General features: G+C 39.2%; 2 protein-coding genes across 6 annotated transcripts in view; one reads left to right on the forward strand and one right to left on the reverse strand.

Annotated features, from left to right (window-relative positions):
* Positions 1 to 673: 673 nt before the first annotated feature.
* Positions 674 to 23,869, reverse strand: part of Mettl9 (methyltransferase 9, His-X-His N1(pi)-histidine) — a 38,250-nt gene continuing 15,054 nt past the window's right edge. The window contains exons 3-5 of one of the 4 annotated variants that reach the window (XM_004855934.4): positions 22,189 to 22,398; positions 18,512 to 18,696; positions 674 to 1,373 (exon numbers count right to left, since the gene is read on the reverse strand). In XM_004855934.4, coding sequence (XP_004855991.1) covers positions 1,171 to 1,373; positions 18,512 to 18,696; positions 22,189 to 22,398 — 598 coding nt within the window. In that variant the 3' untranslated portion in view covers positions 674 to 1,170. Of the gene's footprint in view, positions 1,377 to 18,511; positions 18,697 to 22,188; positions 22,399 to 23,869 lie in introns of all 4 variants that reach the window. The other 3 variants (XM_004855933.4, XM_087209113.1, XM_087209114.1) reach the window with 3 other exon arrangements.
* On the forward strand, positions 3,214 to 12,716 carry Igsf6 (immunoglobulin superfamily member 6). Of its 2 annotated transcripts, XM_004855932.4 has the most exons (6): positions 3,216 to 3,757; positions 7,416 to 7,775; positions 8,690 to 8,796; positions 9,437 to 9,484; positions 9,849 to 9,929; positions 11,205 to 12,716. In XM_004855932.4, exons 1-6 carry the CDS (start codon positions 3,691 to 3,693, stop codon positions 11,259 to 11,261), a joined length of 720 nt encoding a protein of 239 aa, XP_004855989.2. In that variant the 5' UTR covers positions 3,216 to 3,690; the 3' UTR covers positions 11,262 to 12,716. The 2 variants fall into 2 exon arrangements, with proteins under 2 accessions (XP_021092972.1, XP_004855989.2); XM_021237313.2 differs by lacking the exon at positions 9,437 to 9,484 and having other exon boundaries at positions 3,214 to 3,757.

Here is a 23,869-nt window from a genome sequence, read left to right on the forward strand (position 1 = left end):
AGGGCCAAATTCTGGGGAAGACGTATACAGCTATAGAGGAAGAAGTTGAATTAACATTTCCGCCGACTTGAACCACTGGCAGTACACACATGACTGTCCCATCAGGACCACCCAGTGGGACTGTCCCATGCTGCCCTGTGAGACAGGCATGCATGTACCACCAGCGGTTCAGAGCCACCCAACAGCGAGATACACAAATTATGTCCCCATCATGAACATGTTAAAACATTTTTAGTTTGCATTCTGTTCATAGATACAACAGGATGTTTCAATTCAAGCAAACTGAGATTATCCAGAAAATCTGGAGTGCAGGATATAAGCTAGCATTTCTCAAAACAACACTGACTCGGGGGCCAGAGATTTAGCTCAGTGGTACCACCACCTGCCTCACAAGTACAAGGTCCTGAGTTCGATCCCCAGTACCAAAAAAAAAAAACCCAACACTGACTGGGAAGCCAGAGTGCTCCCTCAAGTACGGTACCTGAATGGGTTGCTGTTTTACAGGTGTCTAGATGGCCTGGTGTTCACTGCAATTTGGATTCACTCCCAGTCTGAGGCCTTTCTTCAGCACACGGCCAAGCGGTCTGCAACTTCCACATAATGCTACTACTCGGGCACTCCTAAAGCCAAAGCGATAAGCTTTAGAGTAAGTAACTCAAACATGATGCCAAAGTCCTCTCCAAAAAAGTTTATTAGCATGATTAAAAACATTTTCTCGAATAATAACAGAAAGAGTTTCTAAACATGAAAGAGTATCAGTGGCTATACCTTATAACCAGTATTTGGAACTGAGTGGATAACTTTATTGCCAGTCTTCATTTTATTAAAAACAATCCATGTATTGGTTCTATGAAGCCATGACTATTGCTTTGGGAGTGAGTCCCTACTGCAATTAAGTATAAAAAATATCTTCCGTCATAATTGAAGTGTGACCTGCATTGGAGTGTGACTCTGAGTAAAGAGTTGATAAAAATCCACAAAGAGTTGGGTTTCTGTTTTTTAAAAACATTCCTTTTACACACTACAAAGAAATAATTAGTATTTTGGCTTTTTAAATTCCTACAGGACATTTAGAATGGCAGTGCCCAAAGGTCCTCCCATTACACAACTGTGAGCGCAGACCCTCTTCTGGAGGGCGGATAGCGAGGGTGGACTTTGGCCTCCACGTGTTTATACTGGTTTGAGAACAAAGACAGCATCATCCAGAACGTAGTAGTCATTATACATGTCGCCTTCACACAGGTATGGCAGTCTGGTGAAAGCTTCGATGACAAAGCCGGCTTTTCTGAACACTTCAGGCAGGCTATTCACTTGTTCTTCCCAATTCTGTCCCTTGATTTCCAAAATTTCTGATGGTTTCTCCCACTTGCCACCTACTAAAACAAATTTAAAACATTAGGTTAAATTCTTGATCAAACAAGTTACTTAAAGCGGGGAGGGGAAGGCACCTGCTATGCTCCAGCACTTGAGCTCTGGGGAGTCACCACCTCCATTCTTCCCATCACCGAGGTGGGCACAGACTCCGAGGGCTGAAGAACCTGCCACCAGCTCGAGGTTACTGAGCACGAGAGCTGAACAACCCCAGGTCTGCCTATGTGCACAGCCTGACTGTCATCTTCTCTGACAGGGTCTGGCACAGACTGCCTGGGGGTTATAACAGCTAATGGGTTTAGAAAACTGGCCAAAACCAGAATACTGAATCAGAGTAATACATAATATTTCAAAGAGGGTTTTGAAAAGCAGAAGAGAGCATCCCTGATGGAGTAAACTTACACAACTTATTACCTAGAGAGACTTTATCAGGCTGGAAATAGAAATGACTGACTGATGTACTGGGGACTGAACGCAGGCTGTCACACTGAGCTATGTGGCCAGCTCCTTTTTAGTTTTTATTGTGAGACAGAGTCTCTCGAAGGTGCCCAGTCTGGGCTCAAACTCACCATCCTCCTACTTCAGCCTCCCAGAGTGCTGGATTATAGGATGCACCACCATACTGGGCTGAATTTTAATTTCTAAAAGCAGATCATCGGCGTGTTTTTCAAGAGAGGGTGGGTGACTTGCTACCTACATTTTCAGAACTATTTCATAAAAATGAAGCTCTAAGGCCAGAAAGAGGTAAAACACTAGAATGGAGGAGTCACAGCACTTCTTGGAATAGTGACTGAAGTCTCTCTCTGCCCTGAGTATCAGGGAAATAAGGGAACCAGGCAAGGTTTTCAAATCCACATACAAACCAAGCACTGACTACAGACACTCACAAAGATTATCACATACTGAAATCTGGGGGTGCTTTTGGATCCAATAGTGATATAAAAAATATACATACTGTATCCTTGAGTGTGTTACTAGATTCAGGACCCAGAGTAGCTTTCTGAGAATGAGAAAACATATGATCAGCAGGAGCCAAGAGCACAAAGCTATTGTGAAAAGCTTGTTCACTGTTTTCGGTGACCCAGTACTGAATCTTCCCTCCATACCTGGGAAATTTCCTCCGATAGATAGAGTCTTGGTAAAGGCAACACCTGGGAAAGCACCTTCCTAGCCTTTCTTGCAGCACAGGCATCGGCACACAACCAGCGTAGGCTCCACCACATAACCCTGACACCTAGAATGATGCATGAGTGACCCTCAAAGCAAGATGCGAGGCTTGTCCTCTCAGGGGCAGGGCACGGGCAGTGAGATCAAGCAGCTGGGCAGTGCTACCTAGTGCCTGGTGGCAGAGCACACTCCACCAGTTTTGCAGCATGGCAGCATTCTTCCTGGTTGTGACCTCCACATGTGCCTCTCCAGACCTCCAGGAGCTCGGGGGCTACCCCTAAGACCTGCCAGTAAGTTTCCTTCTGCTTCAGTCAGCCTGAGTCAGTTCCTGCTGCTGACAGAGAACCTGACCCCTGGTGCCCTGGGAGTGGGGAAGGGGAGGTGACGAGGGTCCACAGCAGAGCTCCCATACATTTGTCTCACAGCACATTAAAAGGGCAAGAGTCTGAGCCAGGTGTGGTGGTGCATGTCCCTAAGCCCAGCTACTCAGGAGGCTGAGGCAAGAGGATCACAAGTTCAGGTTCAGTCTGGACAACTTAGTGAGATTCTGTCTCAAAATAATAATAATAATAATGTACTGCAAACATGTACTAATGAAAATTAAAATTTCATTTTAAAAGGATGGGAGTCATGGGATTCAAAACGGGCACAACTAGTCAGTGACAGCCAATGCATTTCTTCACAGTCCAGAACAGGGTGCGTTTTTCACTATTCTTCTCTCGGCCCTGCAGGAAGACGCTGCCTTCTGCTGCCTCTGTGACCCCCAGTTACTGGCTCAGAGCGAGGCTCTCAGCAGGTGATGGGATGGGCCACTGTACTATACTGCTCTGGAAATTTATGCACTATCTGTCAAACAACGCTGCTTCCTGGAAATATGTGCTGAGTGTAAAACAAAACTGCACTCAGAACATCTAACACCCAAGTCCATGAAAACATTTATATGCAGATTTAGAAATGTGCCCCAGGCTGAAATCTCAACTTTAAATGGCAAAACTGGGTTACAAACCATCTTTACACAATTTCAAAAAGTTCTCAATTATGGTTCCGTAATAAGAGTTCCTCTCTTTGGTTCTTCCTTTCTAAAAACAGAAAGGAATTTTTAGAAAAGCCAGCTCTCTCTACAGATACAGCCCTCAACACACACACACAGAAATGGGCACTGTGAACAGGAGCAAGACCTTTCCTGGTCTGGAAATCAACCTGATTCTGTTTTATGCAGGTAAGGCTGCTTTTTTCCTTCTCCAATTTATTTAACTGCTACTTTTTTGACTAGAGCCATTTATATTTTAAACTCCTACTGAGTAAGTTTTAAATGTATATAACATTATAGAAACTGTCTAAAGTGATAAGTTTCTTCCTGCCCCCCTGAGGAATAGATACTAAAGAATAGATGAGGAAAAGCCCTTTGCTATTTCATATTTCAGCTCTTTGGAGAACAACTCATCAAAGAGTTGAAAACATTTTTAAAATCGCATGTGCTACTCATTAACAATTTAATTCTCATACAGGCAAACTCACTCTGCACACAGTATGCAGTGTACAGTATCCGATGAATACTTTCAAGAAACAGTGTTTCTAAAAACATGAACTTTTGTAAAATACAAGTACTGTACTTATCTGAAAGACTGCCATATCTCCTCTCAGAGAGAGCAGCCACCCTTTAGTCTGTTTTAAGAATTCTGACTACATTCGGGTTTTCTCTGTGAAAGTGTTTTTTACAGTATAGTTCTAATAATCTCAGATTTGCCCACAAAATTTGGATTATAGCTAGGGAAGGTGTCAAAAGTTCTTAAAATTAATTTTTCTTGTTTGTAAAGAAAAAGACCAAAATGTTAGTGGTGGTTATTTTGGACCAAAGGACTACGATGACTTCTTGCTTCTACTGTCAGCACTATTTTATTTTTTTTATTAAGTATATATGTTACTTTTACAAAGACCATTAGTATTATTTTAATGTTTTGGTTTTTTTTACCGGGGATCGAACTCAGGTCCTTGTACTTGCGAAACCACTGAGCTAAATCCCTGGCCCCCGTTAATATTATTTAAAGTATTATCTTTAGAGAGGCATTCAAGAGATGTGCAGGCAGCACACCCAGGACCAATCTACAACCCACAGAGTGAGTGCAGTGTTGAGGACAGCGGAGACCAGATGGGCTGAAGCCAGGCGTGGGTCATCTTCTATTATAAGAAGCTTTTTACAAGTATAAAAAATTAGTTCTCTACTAGAACAGCAAAATGACTTTTATTCTCTCTACCAAGATAAACTTTCAACATTACTGGTGGATACTCTGATTAAAAAACAACCCTACAGAACACACTTGATCTTAACCAAAAGGCCAAGAAGCGATAAACCTATAGAACACAAAAACTCTTAAAAGTAAAAATTTTTTGCCAGACACGGTTGCACATGCCCATAATCCCACCACTCTGGGAGGCTGAGGCAAGAGGATCACAAGTTCCAGCCTCACCTGGTATTTTAGCAACTTAGCAAGACCCTGTCTCAAAACAACAAAAATTTTAAAAAGGGCTGGAAATGCAGCTCAGTACAAAGGCCCTGGATTCAAGCCCCAGTACTGCAAAAGAGAAGAAGAAGAAGAAAATGTTCACAGGAGCAGGCTATGTTGTGACATTATCTGAACTTCCCTTTTTGCTAATATGTTGCTTAACTGGTGGAGGGGGAAGCGCACAGCCTCACAAGCCTGCCTCCTCTCAGAGGAGACCACTACAAACGCCTTTCTCTCACCCTCAGACTAAGGAGAAACAGGAAACTGCAAAACTGCAAATGCTTCTTGTGTCCCTAGTTCTCAAAGAAAAGTATTAAAAGTCAGCTTCACCCCAGCCCACCCCCAGTACGGAGGATTGAACTTAAGGACCTTGTGCTTACGAGGCAGGTGTGGTGCCACTGAGCTAAATCCGCAGCGCCAGTCAGCTTCATTTTTAAAACCTTTAATCTGAAAACCATTTGAGTTTGAGACACTACTGTACTGCACTTCGAGAGGCCCAATCTCATTTCAAATTTCCACTACACAAACATGATTGTAACTGTTCAGTGTTCCGCTGGACCATACGTAAGGTGACTGAGCCTGTGCAAGAGACAGAAGTGGTATTTAACAGGCGTGGGGATGAGTCCAGGCCCCAGGGCTGAAGAGTCAGCTCAGCCGGCCTCTGGCAGTCACAGAGCATCCACAGCCAAAGGTCTTCCCAAGTGACTTTCCCCTCTCATCTGGTTATACTATCAGTTCACCACAAAGCTCCCAGCCCATCGTAAACTGTACCAATGCTAAAATTATACCATGGTGAGTACACATTTGCATCATAAATGCCACAGTTCTAATTTTAATTCCTCTTCTGTTCTGGTTGGAGACCTGTAAGGAAAACATTCAATGAAAACAGGGCTGGGGATTTAGCTCAGTAGTTCCGCCACCTGCTTCGCAAGCAAGACCTCGCAAGGTCTCGAGTTCAATCCCCGGTACCAAAAAAAAAAAAAAAAAAAAAATCCAGTGAAAACAAACTTAAGCAGCAGACTGCCTGGATTACTTTTCAATTTCATTTACAGGAGCAAAGGGTGCACTCAGACAAATAAGACCATTTGGAAACATACAACTAGGCAGAAGTCAGACTTGCATAAATTTCAGTGTCTCAACTAATACTATTCACATGTGGCCTCCCTTGTTCCCAGAAAGGCTTTGGGCAGGCCCATTTATAAGCATCTGCATGGCCTTCCAGCTTCCCATGTCTGGGAATACAAAGAAGGCCAAGGTGGAGCCCAAGCTCCAAGCAGTGCCACGTGGTGAGGGGAGCACTGGACAGGGCAGGGCATCTGGGTTCAGCTCCGTGAGCACCCTGTGGACAGGTGTCCATAATTACCTCTGAAATGGGCATGTGACACTGTAGTGGCAGGGGCAACAGCAGAAATCACTACCTTTTGTTAAATACTTACTGTGGCTTAGCCAAGTAAATACTCCTTATAGATGGAATGCTGCACTTAAACTTCATACAAACCACATAAGGTCAGTAACACCATCCCCACTCTGATGAGTAAAGTGACACAGATCAGAGCTAGAACTGGCAAATCTGGGATTCAGACTCAAGTGTGTGCTCTTTTTTGTGTGTGTGTACTCTTTTTAATCACAATATTGTTACTCAAATAAGATAAAAGTTACAAAGGACTACAGAGCAATGTACAGATGCCAGGAAGAAATCAAATCTGCCTACTACGGTGTACCTTATTCATCTGGCCTTTGCTCAGTAATCAAACACAAGGAAAGCATGCCAGGGCTGCACTTCCACAGGTGTACATCTTGCCTTTTATCATGTTTCCTCGGTGGCCACTAGGCTCACAAAGAACCACTGTGAACTGCCATGAACTAGCAATCCTAACCCTCCACATCAAAAAAATCACCTGCTCGGGTGCCCAATCAGCAGCAGCAACATTTGTATGAAGAGCGTGATACATTTTTCCCATGCTGAACACAATGCTTATATGAGTGAGAGTTACAGATTAGGAAACAAGACTCCCCAGGATTACATGATCTGTCCAAGATCAAAGAAGTACTTGCAGGCAGTAAGAGCACACCAGGACCCTGAACATCTGCCTCAAGCTCTGGCACTACCTCAGCTCACCATGCTGATCCTGCTGGAACCTCTCTGGGACTGTCCTCAAGTAACCAGATGGCACAGCAGGTCAAAGTCAGGAAACACCCAGAGTTAGGACAGGTGAGGACCACTACTGTCTGCTTTTATAGCCTTATTTATAATGAAAGTAAGGTTAAAAAAAGAGAGAGAAATGGCTGAGTTTCCTAGCCCAAAAACACCAGAAAGAAGCACAGACGATGTGAGGAAGAAGCCAGCTAAACACTGTCTGCTTGCTCCCCCAGGCATTGTGGGTGCCTGCACTGTCTCTGTTGTGCAGCCAGGTCACCTGGAGGTGGACTACACCTACACGGCTGTCACCATAGAGTGCACCTTCTCCACAACTGGATGCCCTTCACAGCAACCCCTGAGCCTGTGGTTTCGCTACGGCGTTCACCAGGCTGAGAGCCTCTGCTCGGCTGGATGCAGAAGTGCAGCAGATAAATTCACAGTGAGGGAAGCCCTGGACCAGAACCAAGTTTCTCTCACTGTCAACAGGGTGACTCCAAATGACAGTGCAGTTTATATCTGCGGAATAGCATTTCCTAATGCACAGGCACCGACAGCTAAGCAAACTGGAGGTGGGACCACACTGGTGGTAAGAGGTCAGTCCGTTAAGTCTTTATTGAGGGCATCATCACATTCTGCATAGATCTTTAAAATCTTGTATCACATTCACAAGGTAGGAAATAAATTTGCTAGTTTAATATCCTAGCCAATGAAGGGTATGATCTGAACACAAGTTGCCACGAGGTGTGGACTCAAGAACTGCTCTAGCCCCATTGTTCAGCATCCACACACAACCCTTTGTAGCAGTTGTTCTTCGTTCCTGTACACTAAAGTGACTAGGTGCACCACTGATTAACTATCAGTCCTCCTAGGAACTGGCTGAGAACTGCACCGTCTAGAACAACACAGTAGAGAAGTTTAAGTGACCAATAACTGGACTCAGAAAAACTACATATTATGAAAAAATAAAATTTGGAAAGAAGACACTGGTAGACCCTGTCCTTTCTCACTCTGCCTGGACATCAGAGAACAGAAAATGACAGCCCTGGCTTCCTGAGATTTGCTAAAATCTCTGACAATCCCTCACTCAAGTGAGAGCATCAAACCTAGCTAAATCCTATCAGTAATTTCACCAACTCATTCCCTTGAGAAGTCTGAGATTAAGAAATTTCAAGCCAGGCATGGTGGAGTGCACCTGTAATCCCAGCTACTTGCGAAGCTGAGGCAGAAGGATCACTTGAGGCCAGGAGTTCAAGGCTAGCTCCCTTAACATAAAAGACTCCACCTCTTACAAAAAAAAAAGGAGGTATATCACATTTAAAAAACAGATGAACTGGCTTTATCTATCATATCTATCATAGGGTTTTCTGGCCCTCAGCAAATGTTTATATGAATAGAAAAAGCTAAATTCACATTTTACCTCAAACTTGTGGCTTCGATGATACTGTATATATACATTTATAAGAGTATGCCTTAACAGTGACTGTTTCCTTCTGTTTCTATAATGAAGAAAGCAAGCTTCTCAGCAAGGAACTGCAGGGTGTCTTCACAGCACTCTTAGCATTGCTCTCAATCTACGTTACTGGCATATGTGTGATCTTCACAGTTCTCTCCAAAGTAAGTGAAATGTTTTGCACTGAATGCATAGCCTTGACTATTATCATGAGGAAAATAATTTCTACCTCTCCACAAGCTGGGAGCCTCAGAAAGAGCTCGCCTAATTAATATCCTCGCCTGCCTCTGCAGGGATCACCACCTACAGAGAAGGGCTGAAATTATTAACCAGAGACACAGCTGCCAGTGCTTTCTCTAAACACAGGACATGGGACCAAGATACCGTCTTCCATGCTGGCTTCCTGCTATGAGGGATGGGAACATGGTGGAGAGGCGGTGTTACTGTTACCTGTGAAAGCCCTAAGAATAACCTGTACAAGCACACATGGGTTAATAAACAGATTAGAAGCTGCCTTAAGATATTCTGAAAGCCCTAAAGTTATTGAAAAAAGAATATCTTTTGGCTATACATGTGCTATAAGAGTATGTATATTAGAATTATTATAAATTCTACAATAAACATTAGTTTGCATTGTTAAATTCATTAAGAAATGAAATAAAGCCATCTTGGAAATGATATGAAAATAATTAACTTACTGTATGCCATTTTAATATTAAGTTAGTTTAATCTTACTGAATGAGATACGTGTCACAGTTGTTGTGAGTGCATAAAATGGTTATACTTTCCTTTTCTTCTTGGCAGTCAAAATCTAACACTCTAAACAGCAAAGAAACAGAAGATTCACAAAAGGTATAGACCAACACTTATAAAATATTTTTTAAATTATGGCTGATTGTAACTATTTAAAATCTCAATTATTTTAAGAAACAAAAAACATCATGGTAACTCTGAACCATAGATACTGTACTAACATTTCCTTCTACTGAGAACCTCAATGATGATCTCAAGTACAACTGATTTCAATTTGACAGCTCACCACCATAAATTCTACTTAATGCACTCAAAATACAGAAGAGTTAACTGCAGGTGTAGATGTGCTGGGGCGGTCCTTTCTGAGACTGATAGCAGTAAAAAAGAAAAGTTCTGATGATGTGCAGCAATCATCACTGATGCTCCTCCAACACACAAATCTTCTTCTCATTTGTATTTATAGAAGAAAAGTGCTCGGCGTATTTTTCAGGAAATTGCTCAAGAACTATACCATAAGAGATATGTGGAAACAAGCCAACAATCTGTAAGTATAAAATACCAAAAGATGCAATACAGACATAAAGCATGCTTCACTGAAAAGACTAAGCAGCCAATGAGCTGTTAATAAATGTCTTCCCTCAGAAAAGTCTGAAGGCTTTCACGTAAAATGAATTTTTATATAAAACCTGTTTTGATACATATATAACAAAGGACATTTGATACAATATTAAAGAGCCTCAGGCTACATTTGGAAGCTTTCAGAAACACATGGATATGCAATGCTTGCAGAGAAAGAGTACTTTCATGGACTAAAAGCTACTTTTTACAGCATCTTGCATGCTGAAAAGACATTAAGTTGATGCTGCCCACACTTGTGAATCATATTACCAAAAAAAATTCTTGTTATCAACAGGGCAAAAGTAAATTCACAAGGGCTATATCACAAGGGCTGAGCTACAAGAGGATATAGCTCAGTGACAGACTTATCTAGCAATGGGAGAGACCCTAGGTTCTATTCCTCAGCACCACCAAAAAAATATAAATAAATTCACATTACAAAAGATGCAACTAATGATATAAAAATGATTATTTCTTCAATATTTAGGGTTGAAGTGATAGTAAGAATGTATTTATATTACCTTCTGGTGATATAAGGAACATTCTGACAGTATTCCTTTAAAGGATGCTATTTAAAACTAGTAGAGCAGATAGGCTTTTTCCACAATGTATGATCAGATCTCTCAGATTTATATTAAAATGCACATAATATAATGAACTTATATACTGGCAAAAATATTTTCTTCTTAAACACCATCCAGGAGGGCAAATCCAACAGGACAGTGATTATGAGGTATAGTTTAGTCCAACTTTTAAAAAAGAATTTTACACCAAAAGAGAATATCATACAAGTAGTCACTTCATCCTTCAATGTATATACAAAGACTGATCCAATGCATTGAGCCATTAGACAATGATCCAATTACCTAAGGTGCCAAATCTGAATAATTATAAATGCCTGTTCAACTTTTTTCTTACTGAAGCTGGGGCATCTTTTCAACAGAAGCAAAAGTAAATGGCCTGAAGGAAGGCCTGGAAATAATTGTAAAATTCCTGACCAGGGTTTTGACAATGGCATCCAGACAAGAAAATGATTTTTTTCTGTTTCCACATCCTACTCTAAATACAAGAAAAATGTTAACCTGACCTTTAAGATACCAGAAGTATACTCAGAACCCAGAATGCAGGACAGCACAATAGCTTGGAGGATGGCATCACTGGTTACATAACCATAAATATGGCTCATTATTTACTATTGCAGGAGAAAGACAACACTTATGAAAACAGAAGAGCACTTTCCAACTATGAGAGACCATAGATACATCTTAATTTTCAATCAAGTTACTGAAAATCCAACTGCTGAAGCTATGGTGGGTGCTGTGAACGGACCACACACCAATCAGCTCTCCAAAAAACAATCCAAGATGAATAGAAAAGAAACTAGCTGGCTGCAAAAAAGAATGCCAGAGTAATAAGGAAGCTACAACTAACAGAAATTTTAAAAATACAAAAATCCAACACAATGTAACTGAAAAATATTTTCCTAATTTGCCAAGAAAATTCTAAATGATAAAACATTTTCAAAAAACTTCAGCCTAACATTTTCAAAAACTTCTATACTATGTATCCTGTTTGCTTCATTCAACATGTGAGGTTTTGGAACGGATGTCATCCTGAAGAAGACTGGAAATCAAACTGCATGTCTCAATGTTAAGTGGAAGAAATACTTTTACATATGAGACAATCAGAATCAGCAAGGAAGGGGAAAGGGAGAGTGAAAAGTGCCAGTATTTGAGGTTGAGAAATTCATTTTGAAAAGCACTGTGGAGCAAAACTTATTTCTTCTGGTATTATAACAATACAATGGTATGGTAGACATTCCTGCCAGCGTATACAAAATAACTTATATCCGGTTACCAACAAAAATGAGAATAGAAGAGAGACTAGCATGGGAGGGAGGTGAGAGGAAGGGGAAGTAAAAAGGATGAAGATTTGATAGGTGCATGTACCTGTTCCCCACGATAAATATATTAATTATGTATTACAAACACATACTAGTAAAAAGGAGGTATTAAAAAGCAATAAAGAAAAAAGAATATAAATAATGTACCAAAATACAGAAAATCCAAAGCAGAAGGTTAAATGGAGAAAATCTCAGGACAAATGAGCTACAGCTGACTCTAGATGTCAGTGTTGCACCGAAGGACAGCACCAGGGAAGTCCAGGGCCTCTGACCGACTGCGCAGGACCTTTGCAACACTGATTTTTAACCAATTTAGGAGGGAAGCATCAGACAGGGACTGGTACAGAGAAGATACTACGGACATCATCACTTCACTAAAAAAATGTAATTTGGATTATTCTTTGAAAGCTTAGTTGTAAACAATCTAAAATACCCATGATTATACATTTATTATTACACATGAATTATAATGCATTATGTTTCATTAAGGTGTTTCTTTTATGCTGGCATTAAATGAGACATATTCTTTTTAAAACCCAGACATAATTTTAAAACATTTTCAGATCCTTTTAGAAGCATTTTACACACTAACAACTCAAATAATCGATATCAAACCTGTCTCATAACACATGCCCAGAAAAACAGAAAAATGGAGCATATAGCCTCATTTTATTTCTGTGTACACACGTGCTGTGTGCAATGCATGCGTGTATGTACATTTGTATATGTATGCTTTGTGTATATCTCATATACAAATAAAGCAATGGCATAAACAGCAGCATAAATAAAAATGTTAATATTTTCTCCTTATATTTCAAAATAATTTTTCTGTGTACTCTCAGAGGTACACACTCTCACTTTAAGACCACTGGCTTAAGTGAAAAACACGAACTTCTGAACCAGATGGCAGAAAAGGGGTAAGCACTAATTCCATCTAGGTGAATAGAAGTACTGAATTAGATCATTTACTTTTCATTTCTGGCAGTCATTACATTTTGCTGCTTAATTCCAGGACGAAAAAGACACTGTTCCTTGTGTAACTCATCAGGAAACAAAATCCCTAGGATAAACTAACCAGGAGGGAAAATCCCTGGGAATTTATATTTCATTCTGAATAGGCCTTTCCCTAGATACGCAAGGACTGTGTTTCAAAGATTGATTCTGAAGGTGACATTTAGAACACACCTTGCCAAAGAAAGGAGTTCTGTTTCCCTGGGTCATATATAGAAGAACCTACATATATATTATGCATTCTCTGATTCATCCATATAGCCAACAATATTTATTGAGTGCTAAACGATTATGCAAGACTTCCTTTGCACATTATCCTTGGGTCATGCTGAACCTGTGCTACCCCAACCCCACTATGTTCACACCTTCATAGTTTTCATATGCTGTTCCCCTCTGATAAAATGTATGAAAGACTTCAAACCCAGCTCGATAAGCACACACTAGGCCCTGGGTTGGATCCCTACCACTGCCAAAGCAAAACAGGACAAAAACATAGCTCAGAGTCACCCCCAATACAAAATCCTTCCTAACTCCCCCAACACTTAATGGAGCTTTCTTTCTAACCCACAGTACTTTTATAACACATAATGCTACCACTGCCTGTCGCATCTATTTTCTGTACTCTTCTGTGTTTTAAGACTAGAAACGCAGTTCTCATTTATCATTGTATTTCCACTGCTTGGTACCACTCTGAACAAAGTAAGCCTTCAACTGTCTTCACATGAAAGAACTGAACAATTTTCCTATAAAAAATATTCTTTTAGAATTTCAACTGAGATGTGAGGCATACTTCACTCCCTAGGCACAGCCCTGAACTCTCTCCATAAAGGCATTGATTGGATCCAGTAATATTAATTTCCTTGCTAGCTATGAATCCAAATGCATTTTCACTGGAAAGGATTAAATTACGGCTTCCTGTTAAGATGTGAGCTTCTCATGCCAATGAAAATGCAATAATACTAAAACAATTTGCCTTAGTCAGTTTGGGCTACTATAACAAATTGCCATAGGCTGATTGTCTTATTATAAACAAAAGAAATTTATTTCTCACAGTTCTGAGAAATCTGCAGTCAGAGTGCCACATGGTTGAGTTCTGGGAAGGACACTCTTCCAATCTGCAGTCTGCTCATTTCTTATATCGTCACATGGTAGAGGGCAGAGAGAAGCAAGGTCTCTTAGATTTCTAATAAGGACACAAATCCCTGTCCTCTAGACCAGAGCCTTAAAATCACATGCCAGAAGATATTAACAGGATTTTCAAAAAAGGACTTTCTTTTTTGTATGGTGTAAGACTTGAGAGAATCTGAATAGGAATTCAGAAAATAGACATAGGCAAACAAAAATAAGAAAACAGACTAAGCGGGCCGGGGATTTAGCTCAATGATTTCACCGCCTGCTGCACAAGTGCAAGGACCCGAGTTCAATACCCAGTACCAAAAATCCAAAACCAAAAAGAGAACAGACTAAGCATACAGCCAATGCCATACAGCACACAGCTGGCTAATAGGCATACAGCTTAGCACATATGTCTCTGAGGTGTCAAGTCACACAAACCAGTGGAGAATACATTCTGACACAGTTAAGATGCAGTATGAAGACTTCAAATTCCAATTGCTGTTGTTAAGAGGTTTTGGCAGACTGAAAGACATTGATTAATATTTCAATCTGAACAAAGGTGAACAAGTACAATCAAAGCCACAAATAAAAACAAAGTAACAAAACAGGACAGAATGAAATACATCTAACATTTGTCAAATATCAATAACAAGACAGACATGGTTGAGCACTGTCTATACATTAGATTATTTCATGCTCACAATAAACCTCAAAGTAGATATTAGCTCCTTTCTGCAGATGAATCTCAGATTAATGAGAAGCCCAGGTAATCCATATTTCCAATCCAAATGAGGGTTAGCCCTCAAAGCCCAAGTTCTTTCCATGAAACAGTCCTGCCAGAGTCCAGCTTATTTCTATTTAGCCTAATGAGAACTTTAAGATTAAACATGTTGGGCCGGGGATATAGTTAAGAGGCGCAGCACCTGCCTGCCAAGCACAAGATCAAGTTCAATTCCTGGTACAGGAAAAGGAAAAAAGAAAGACTAAACCTGTCTAATTTAACCAGACCAATGACCTTGGGAGAAAAGACTACACATCTTCACAAGCATAGGCTGAAGTGATTTCACAGGAGAATTCTATCAGATTTTCAAAGAATTAAGAATGCAATTTAACCTTCCTAATTATTTTTCATCAAATCAGCAGAATACTGATACCAAAGCAAAGGTAACACCTTCCAAAAAACAAGATCAGGTATAGACTATCATTTATCAATAATATTGATGCTCCTATTCTTATTTAGAACTTTCATAAACAGACTCTGATGGTGCATTATAAGAAGACAATCACATCCAAATCCAGAAATACCAAGAAGACTATTAGAAGACTACTAATAAAAAGATGGGAAAAGAGTATGACCATTTCTATAGATGATGAAAACTCTGATGACAAAATTCAACACTGACTGCTAATGTTTAAGCTAATAAAATGGAGTTTTTAAAAATGTGTCAACCAGCCAGGCATGATGCTGGCCTGTAATCCTAGCACTCGGGAGGTAGAGGCAGCAGGATTGCTGTGAGTTTGAGGACAGCCTGAGCTATCTAGTGAGTTCAATGCCAGCCTGAACTACAGAGGGAGACCCTGGCTCAAAAAAGGAAAAATTTAAGAAAGGTGTCAACAGTGATCTCAAGCCCTCAAGTTTTTTAACATTATAAAGCAAACTACTGGTATCTAAAAGTACATCCTCCTCCCCATGATCCAGTGTACTGGCAAATGTTCAACAGCCAGCTTGGAAAATAGACTATTTGTAATGTTTGCCAAATCCTATGGTATAAATACTACCATCATGGTCAACTGCACCAACAGCCATATTTAACAACTAGTTCACTAAATTTCTGCTAATAAAACAATCATGTTCCATGAACCAGTTTGAGCCAGTTCCAACACACCACTACACATACACATTGTAACCAGACAATGATGTAGAAACATATGTGCGCTTAGGAAAATTCCTAGATATAGTTAAGGGGAAAAAGGCAACCAAAGTATTTATTATAATGGGCCTCAGGCCAGGAGTGGTGGTACATGCCCATAATCCTTGTACTCAGGAGGCTGAGGCAAGAAGATTGCTGTGAGTTAAAGGCCAGCCTGAACTACCTAGCAAGACTCTGTCTCAAGAAACAAAACAAAACAAACACTATATATGACTTATAAGGCTTCTACTTCTATAAATAATTCACATACGTATATACTTATATTTACATAGACTAATTTCTGAAGATTATTTAAGACGACCTGAAAAGATTGTACAACTGGAGTGGATGAGAAATGTTTTATTGCATACCCTCTGGCAAGCTGCTTGAACTATTTTTTATCATAAATAACTTTGTATAAAAATTAGAATTTTGAAACATTAATCATACATTGAATTTTCATTTTTACAATACAATTCTCCTTTTCTTGATTACATACTTTTCTGCCCTAGTACTTAAAACAATATGCACTAAATTTAACAAGCCCTAACCAATACTGGGGTCAGTAAACAAAATAAATTGAATCAGAAACATGTCTGCGTTTTTCCTTAAGTTAATATAAGTAACAAAACTGCCATGGTTCAACTTAAAACATGTATCCAAAAAATGACAAGTAATCATTTCACCTACAATTGCTTTTTGTTTAAAAAAATTTTGAGCCAAGTAGGCAAAGCACATTCAGGTATCCTTATAGCAGTCCAGGACTGCATTCAGGCACTCACACAGCAAGACCACTCGGCACGCCACAGTTTCACATGGAAATCACCAAGATCTAATTAGTGACTTAGAGAAAGGAAGCAATAACAGAGTGCTGCACAGCAGTCTGCAAAATTTATAGGTCACTAAAGGTCACCCATAGCAACAAGGCTTCTTGTCTCAACTTTGCAACGTGTCACATGCCAGACTCCACAATCAAGGAGCTTGTTTTCAGTTCCTAGTGGAGACTGCCCTCTTGTCCAGTTTGACTTCCCCTAAATGTTTAGAGTTAGAAACAAAAAGAAATAAAGTTTGTCACCGGTGAAACTGACGTTTCTTCCTCCTGCTACGCCAGGAAGTAGCATTAAAGTTCTATCACGTGGTTGCCCAACAGGATACAGGGAACCAGACCGTGCAACTTGATGACTACTGAGCGCAACGCAGAAATGGAATGGAGGCTTAATCACACAGGGAAGAGCACTGAAATAAGGCCAGGTCACCGATTATAAAGGAGGACACGGACCAGACATTTTTCACTACATAACATATACATAATACATGGGCACTCACAGTTGAAGCAGTTTTTTCTTTATCATAATAAACAGGAATGTAAAAGTGGAGAAGCAAGATGGGAGAAAGGATATCTGTTCTATCTGTTCTCTTCGCTTCCTTAACCTCCCATGTTAAAAATTTCCCATTTTCCCCATCATCAACACAAATCTGAAACCATGTGGTAAATGTCAAGACAAGCATTTAATCAGAAGAGACTATGACTCATGAGGGAAAAAAGTAAGTACAAGGAGAAATTAAGAAGCACACAGCTAGTAACAGCAACATACAGAGCTCCATGGTTATAAGAAACATGAACTTTATTCCTTAAAATACAGATTTTCCTGATATTAATAACTATGAGACACGTGCAAAATAGCAATGGATTTCTTTAAAATGTCTGCAAGCTATTAATTTTTAATGCCATGGCTTATCTAGGCAATAAAATGGAAAAACTAAAGATTTCAACATGGCTTATAATAAATCATTTTATATTAACATACATTAACTTATGAAATTGTGAGAGATTTAAAGCCATAACTTTCAAGATGACCTGAAATGTAGACCATATAAGCTAAAACTATGAGTTAGTAAATATGAAGTAATATGAGATCAACCCATTTCTTCTTTTTTTTTTTTTTTGGTACCAGGGATCAAACTTGGGTCCTTGAGCTTGCACAGCAGGTGGCAAAACCACGGAGCTAAATCCCCGGTCCCCAATTTCTTCTAATATATTCTTCATATAATATTGCTGAAGAGCAACACCATGAATAAAAAAATCAAATGTTACACAAAGAAATGATATGTGCTAGAATACGAATGATCTTCAAAAGAGAAAAACAGATGACTACATTTATGATTTTTAGTCTGGCACAGAAAATGCAAAATGTAAAAAATATGACATTCAGAATGTGCATATGAGATTAAAAGGCATCGTTTATTGCTTGACTCTTATAAGTCAATAAATAAACGGTGCAAGCTCCATTTAAAGCCAGAGACTACGGCTGCACTGCAGGCTTTCAATCTCAAGCAGGCAGGCTTAGCTGTATTAATTATTACCACTAGAAAGGAAGCACTGGAATTCTACAAAATCCGTGTTCAGATGAACATTAACCAAGGAGATATTTTACATGGGTTAAGTGTATTATTTCAAATTCTAGGCTGTTCTAAGGAATACTAGACAGTGTCTACTTATGCCCAACATAAAATCACAAATATCAATTGACAGCCATCCTGGGTAAGAGCTGGTCTGACCACACTTACCGTTTTCCACATAAGGATGAAAGGGCAGGACCAGGGCAAGGATGACCCTGCCTCTAGTTGGCTCCAAGACACTTCTGATATCTTTTAACAAAGTCAGGGGCTGATCACAGCGGTCCAGCAAATTCAAGCAGCTGATGACATCATACTGGAATCCTGTATTCTGCCATTCGTTGATACCAAGCACTCTGGAAAGGATCAGAAGGAATTTTATTAATATTTTTTCCCTTACTTACATCTTTAAAAATAACTGAGATGTCAATAAAGGCTCTAACTTTGTCTTCTAAATCAAAGTAAACTCAAAATCTTCACTAATAATTTATATTTGCAGTAATACAAAAGCCAGAAAAAATAGCAAACTTATTTCTTTAATATTTCCCATTTCATCTATTTACAAATATTAAAACATATAAAACTTCCTGTATAAGAACTAATCTTACGTTTAATAAATATGAAGACACAAAGTAATGAAAATAATTATGAAACTAAGATATCAAATTTTTTTTTTAATTTCTGGGGTTTTTTAATTAGTTCATTTTGGTTTTTTGTTTTGTTTTGTTTTTTTGTATATCTTTTTATTGGTACATTTTAGATGTACAACATAATGACATTCATCACTGGAGATATGCACCTTTACATACTCTCTTGGTTCTTATTTTTCCCCCTTCCCCTACCCTCCCTTCAACCCCTCCATCCCTCCCTATTTACAAAGACTTTGTTTCCATTTTTTCGTTTTCTCATATTAATTCCATTCCCTTCTTTCCTTTTCCCTACCCCTCCCACTTCCCCTTACCCTACGCCCCTTTTCTTCCTATTTCACATTATCTATTATACCTTTTAGTCCTTATTTACACTTTCAGTTTCTCACTCTAGAGAAACTATTCGGTATTTACACGTGTCCTGTTTATTTCACTTAAGAGTATCATCTCAATGTGCATCCATTTAGCAATAAATGTCTCTAATTTCTTGTTTTTGACGGCTGAGTAGTACTCCATTTTTTTTTTTGGTACCGGGGATCGAACTTGGGACCTTGCGCTTTCGAGGCAGGCACTGGAACCACTGAGCTAAATCCCCGGCCCTAGTACTCCATTTTATTTAAAAAACCACATTTTCTTGATCCAGTCTCCAGTTGATGGGCATTTGGGCTGTTTCCAAGTTTTAGCTATTACAAACTGTGCTGCTATGAACATGGGTGCACATATATCTCTGTGGTATGATTCTTTTAATTCTTTGGGGAAGATACCCAGCAGAGAAATAGCTGGATCAAATGGGACTTCCAGTCCTAGTTCTTTGAGGTATCTCCATACTGATTTCCACAGTGGTTGTATCAGTCTACACTCCCACGAGCAGTGGAGCAGGGTTCCTCTTTCCCCACAGTCCCGCCAGCATTTGTTATTGGTTGATTTCTTGATAGCAGCCATTCTTTCTGGGGTGAGGTGGAATCTCAGCGTTGTTTTCATTTGAATCTCTTGAATGACCAGTGATGTTGAACATTTTTTCATATGTTTATTTGCCATTTCTACTTCTTTGTGTGAGAAATGTCTGTTCATTTCAGATGCCCATTTTTGGATTGGGTCTTTAAATTTGGGAGGTCTGATTTTTTTAAATTCTTTACAGATTCGAGATAGTAGACCTTTGTCTGAGGGACTGCTGGTGAAAACTTTTTCCCACCTTGTGGGTTGTCTCTTCACACTGCTGGTGGTTTCTCTTGCTGTGCAGATGCTTTTTAGTAAAAAGAGATCCCACTTGTTGATTGTTTGTGCTAGTTCATGGGCAACTGAGGTTTTGTTCATAAAGAGACATCAAATTCTTAAACATCAGAGAATGACAGTCTTGCTTTTAAACATTTACTGGAATTTAATCATTTAAAAATTGTATATTCGTGTTTTCTATACATAGGAGCTTTCCTATATTTAAGAACGGGCTGATGTAATTTCCATTTATACCCTAAGACTTTTTAAGCACATCTGTTCCTAGAAGACAAAAACAATTTCATACTCTAGGATCTTCATACCTATATATACAGAAAAACATACAGTACAGGTCAACCTAGTAAAACTATGAAGAACACGGTTTAAAAATATTCACATAATTTTTAGCCCTTGACATTGTTCTTATCTATAGAAAGGGGACTATTTTCTATAAAGAGTCTCAGCTATACCAATAGACAAGTCTATAAATTAGTTACTCCTGTTTGGTTACACTAATCAGAATGTGGTAGGTGAGGCATATTATGATATAGACAGGTAAAAAAGGACAAATGAAAAGGGACCTTTGGTAAACATGTTTTGCAGATACAATAAGAGACATTTTAGACAATTCTGAAAATGTGAGGGCTGTTTTGAAAAACTCATTAGCATGTTATTTTATTACACTTCTGCACAGTAAAACAAAAAGAACACAAGCCACTCAGCTGCATCTTCTTTTCAATCTATATTTTATAAAACTAAAGCCTCTATCAAGTCTAGCAAACTTCATGAAACTTGGCAGGTAACTTCCATATTAGGAATTCTGAAAGACAAATATATGCTCACAATAGAAAATTAGTTTTAATATTGGGATAGTTCAACCTATACCTAAAGCACCTCAAAGCCATCCTTATTTCAGTTTTTGATTTCTATTTGAAAATTCATTTCCATAGATAAAAATAAACTGATTAGCCACAAACTGGATATTAGCCAAGGAATAGTAACAAATTGTTAGATTTTTTTGCTCTGGGAAAATGAAAGAAATTGTGTGTCCAATTCACACTGCACCTTGCTGGCAGAGTAGAAATTCTAACTCAGAAATTCTCATAGCATGTTATTCCAGGTAAATAATGCTCTCCCTATGTTAGGGTAAGGAGAAAAGACTTGACAATCACTCTGAATAAACCCTTCCAACCTAGAAGGCTGAGCATGAATGACAGTTTGCATACTTAAGTCTCCAAGACCTTTTCATTAAAATAAGAAAATAAAGAGGATATTAATACCTTCCTCCCCAGACCAACTTCAAAGCACTAGTATTTTTTAAGTGAAAATACAAAGGGAGTCTGAATTGGAATTCACCATGACGTAAGCCATTGTTGAAGCAAAGGTCAAGGCATTCCGAGTTTGAAATGGTGAATTAATTTCTAATTGAAGGAATTCATTTCAATCATTACCACACAGAACCACTAGGACCTACACTGAGGCAGACTGATGAAGAAAAGGAGGACCTTGGGAATCACGTAGCTCAAACTGACACCTATGGAAATCCCTTCTTACTTTACACTAGCCTTTTTCCTTCTTATAGTGCTATCTCCTCTGCTACAGAAAAACACTGCCATGGAAAGACTCTTGCTCCCTAAACTTCCAATTCATTGTGTATGGAAAGATTTTAATCCTTGTTGTTTATTTTGGTTTTGTGGAAGGTTGCTTCTTTCACTGGTTGGTTATGGTTTTTTGAGACAGGGTCTCACTATGCAGTCCAGGCTGGCCTTGAACTTGCAATCCTCCTGCCTCAGCCCGTAAGTGCTGGGATCACAGATGTGTGCCACCATGCCCAGTATGTTTTTTCTGAAATTCTAATTATGGAAAATTGTTACCGATTCATATCTTTTAAGTAATATACCTTCAGGAAGAAATATATCTAAAAAAAAAAAAAAAAGAAATACATCTAAAATGAAGAAATATATTCCAAAGCGTATCTAAAAACTATACCTGTATTTCTTCTTCTGAAGCTGCCATATCATAGTTTCAGAAAGCTCAGTGGCATAGATTTCTTCAAAATGAGGGCTCATGATTTTTGTGACTTCTCCATCTCCAGCACCTAAATCAAGAAGTCTATGGGTTTTCCAGTCAGGATTAATTTTAAGTAGTCTCTGAAATTGATCTGGTGAAAACACAAACATTGAGCCTCTTCCCAGCAACCTGGAAAAAAAAGACAACAATGGAAGCACAAAGTGAATGCAGTGACTCAGAACCAACAACCTTTTGAACTTATAAAATTTTTTATTATATTATTAAAATATATCTTTCATGATTTATATGACTAAAAAGCAAAGTTAATAAAATAGGAAAATACTTCCAGATATCATCTTTGAAGTTCTAAATAATATCTCAAAGATTATGGGAAAAGGATGAGAGGGGAAGAACGAGGAAGATGAAATGAGTAAGGAATTAAAAGATGAATATGACGCAAAGCTGGCTCTTTGAACAGATGAGAAGGGCGTCTGTGGATGCGGAAGACAGGAGGCAGGAGTGGGGAAGGGTAAACAAAAAGGATGGAGATACAGTATGTAGGGCTGGGGATTTAGCTCAGTGGTGCTGCCTCCTGCCTCTCACAAGTGAAAGGTCCCGAGTTCGATCCCCAGCACCCAAAAAAAAAAAAAAAAAAAAAGACACAATAAGTATATGTACCAATTCCTCCACAATAGAGGCGCGTTCTGAATCTCCACACTGCTGTGCCATAACGCAAAGCCACAAAAGAGCTACTTTGTTTAAAGTTTCCCTGCTATAAAATAGCACACTTCATAAGCCATCTGTTTGGGATGTGAGGAATCTTGACATGACACCTATAAAATTCTAGCGCTAGGGGTCTGAGGTCAGGCCTCACAAGTCATGTGACTGGTCTACAGTTAAGGGCACCTGAGACAGAGGGGAAGCACTGTCCTAGTTGCAAAGAACATAAGTGACAGGGATTCTACAAAAAGATTTACAATCAAAAAAGAAATCGGGCCAGGGATTTAGCTCAATGGTTCTGTCACCTGCCTCATCGCAAGCGCAAGGTCCCAAGTTCGATCCCAGGTACCAAAAAAAAAGAAATCAAAATTCACCAAGCCCAGTGTCACTCAACCAGCACCAATTTGTCCTCGAGAGGTATTGGGAGAGTTTCTACCAGTCACAGTGACCTAGCAAGGCTAGAAAAGCGTGCACACTGCAATGTCTCTCACACAACAAAGAACTATCCCTCCTCAAATATCAAGATCCTGACCTAGTACAATACAAGGTTTATGATAAACGTATGGCAAGATACAGCTCTCTAAACTGTATTTAACTTTAGTCTTTTATAACCATCCTAGTTTCTCTGGCCACAATTCAAATTCTCTCTCGATTTGGTCTACAGAGGTGTGCCTCTTCCTTGTAAAATAAACTCTGAAAACAGCTATCAAGCCTCTCCTTACTTGGCCTTCTCCTTTCTACCACAGAGGAACTCTGATAAGTATCTTAATTCAAGAAGGTGCCACTGTAATTACATAATTATTTCTGTAAGAGACAACTACTGGTGGTGATAATCTATGATTGCACGGGTGGAAAGCACCAATGGCTCAAAATAGGGTTTTAGGTGAGAACAGATCACAGGGCAAGAGGGATCTGAGAAAATGGGAGGAGCTGGGGGTTT

This window comes from Heterocephalus glaber, unplaced genomic scaffold (genome assembly GCF_053883595.1).
Source record: "Heterocephalus glaber isolate CG9 unplaced genomic scaffold, H.glaber_assembly_v1.0 deba00000943, whole genome shotgun sequence".
NCBI lineage: Eukaryota > Metazoa > Chordata > Mammalia > Rodentia > Bathyergidae > Heterocephalus > Heterocephalus glaber.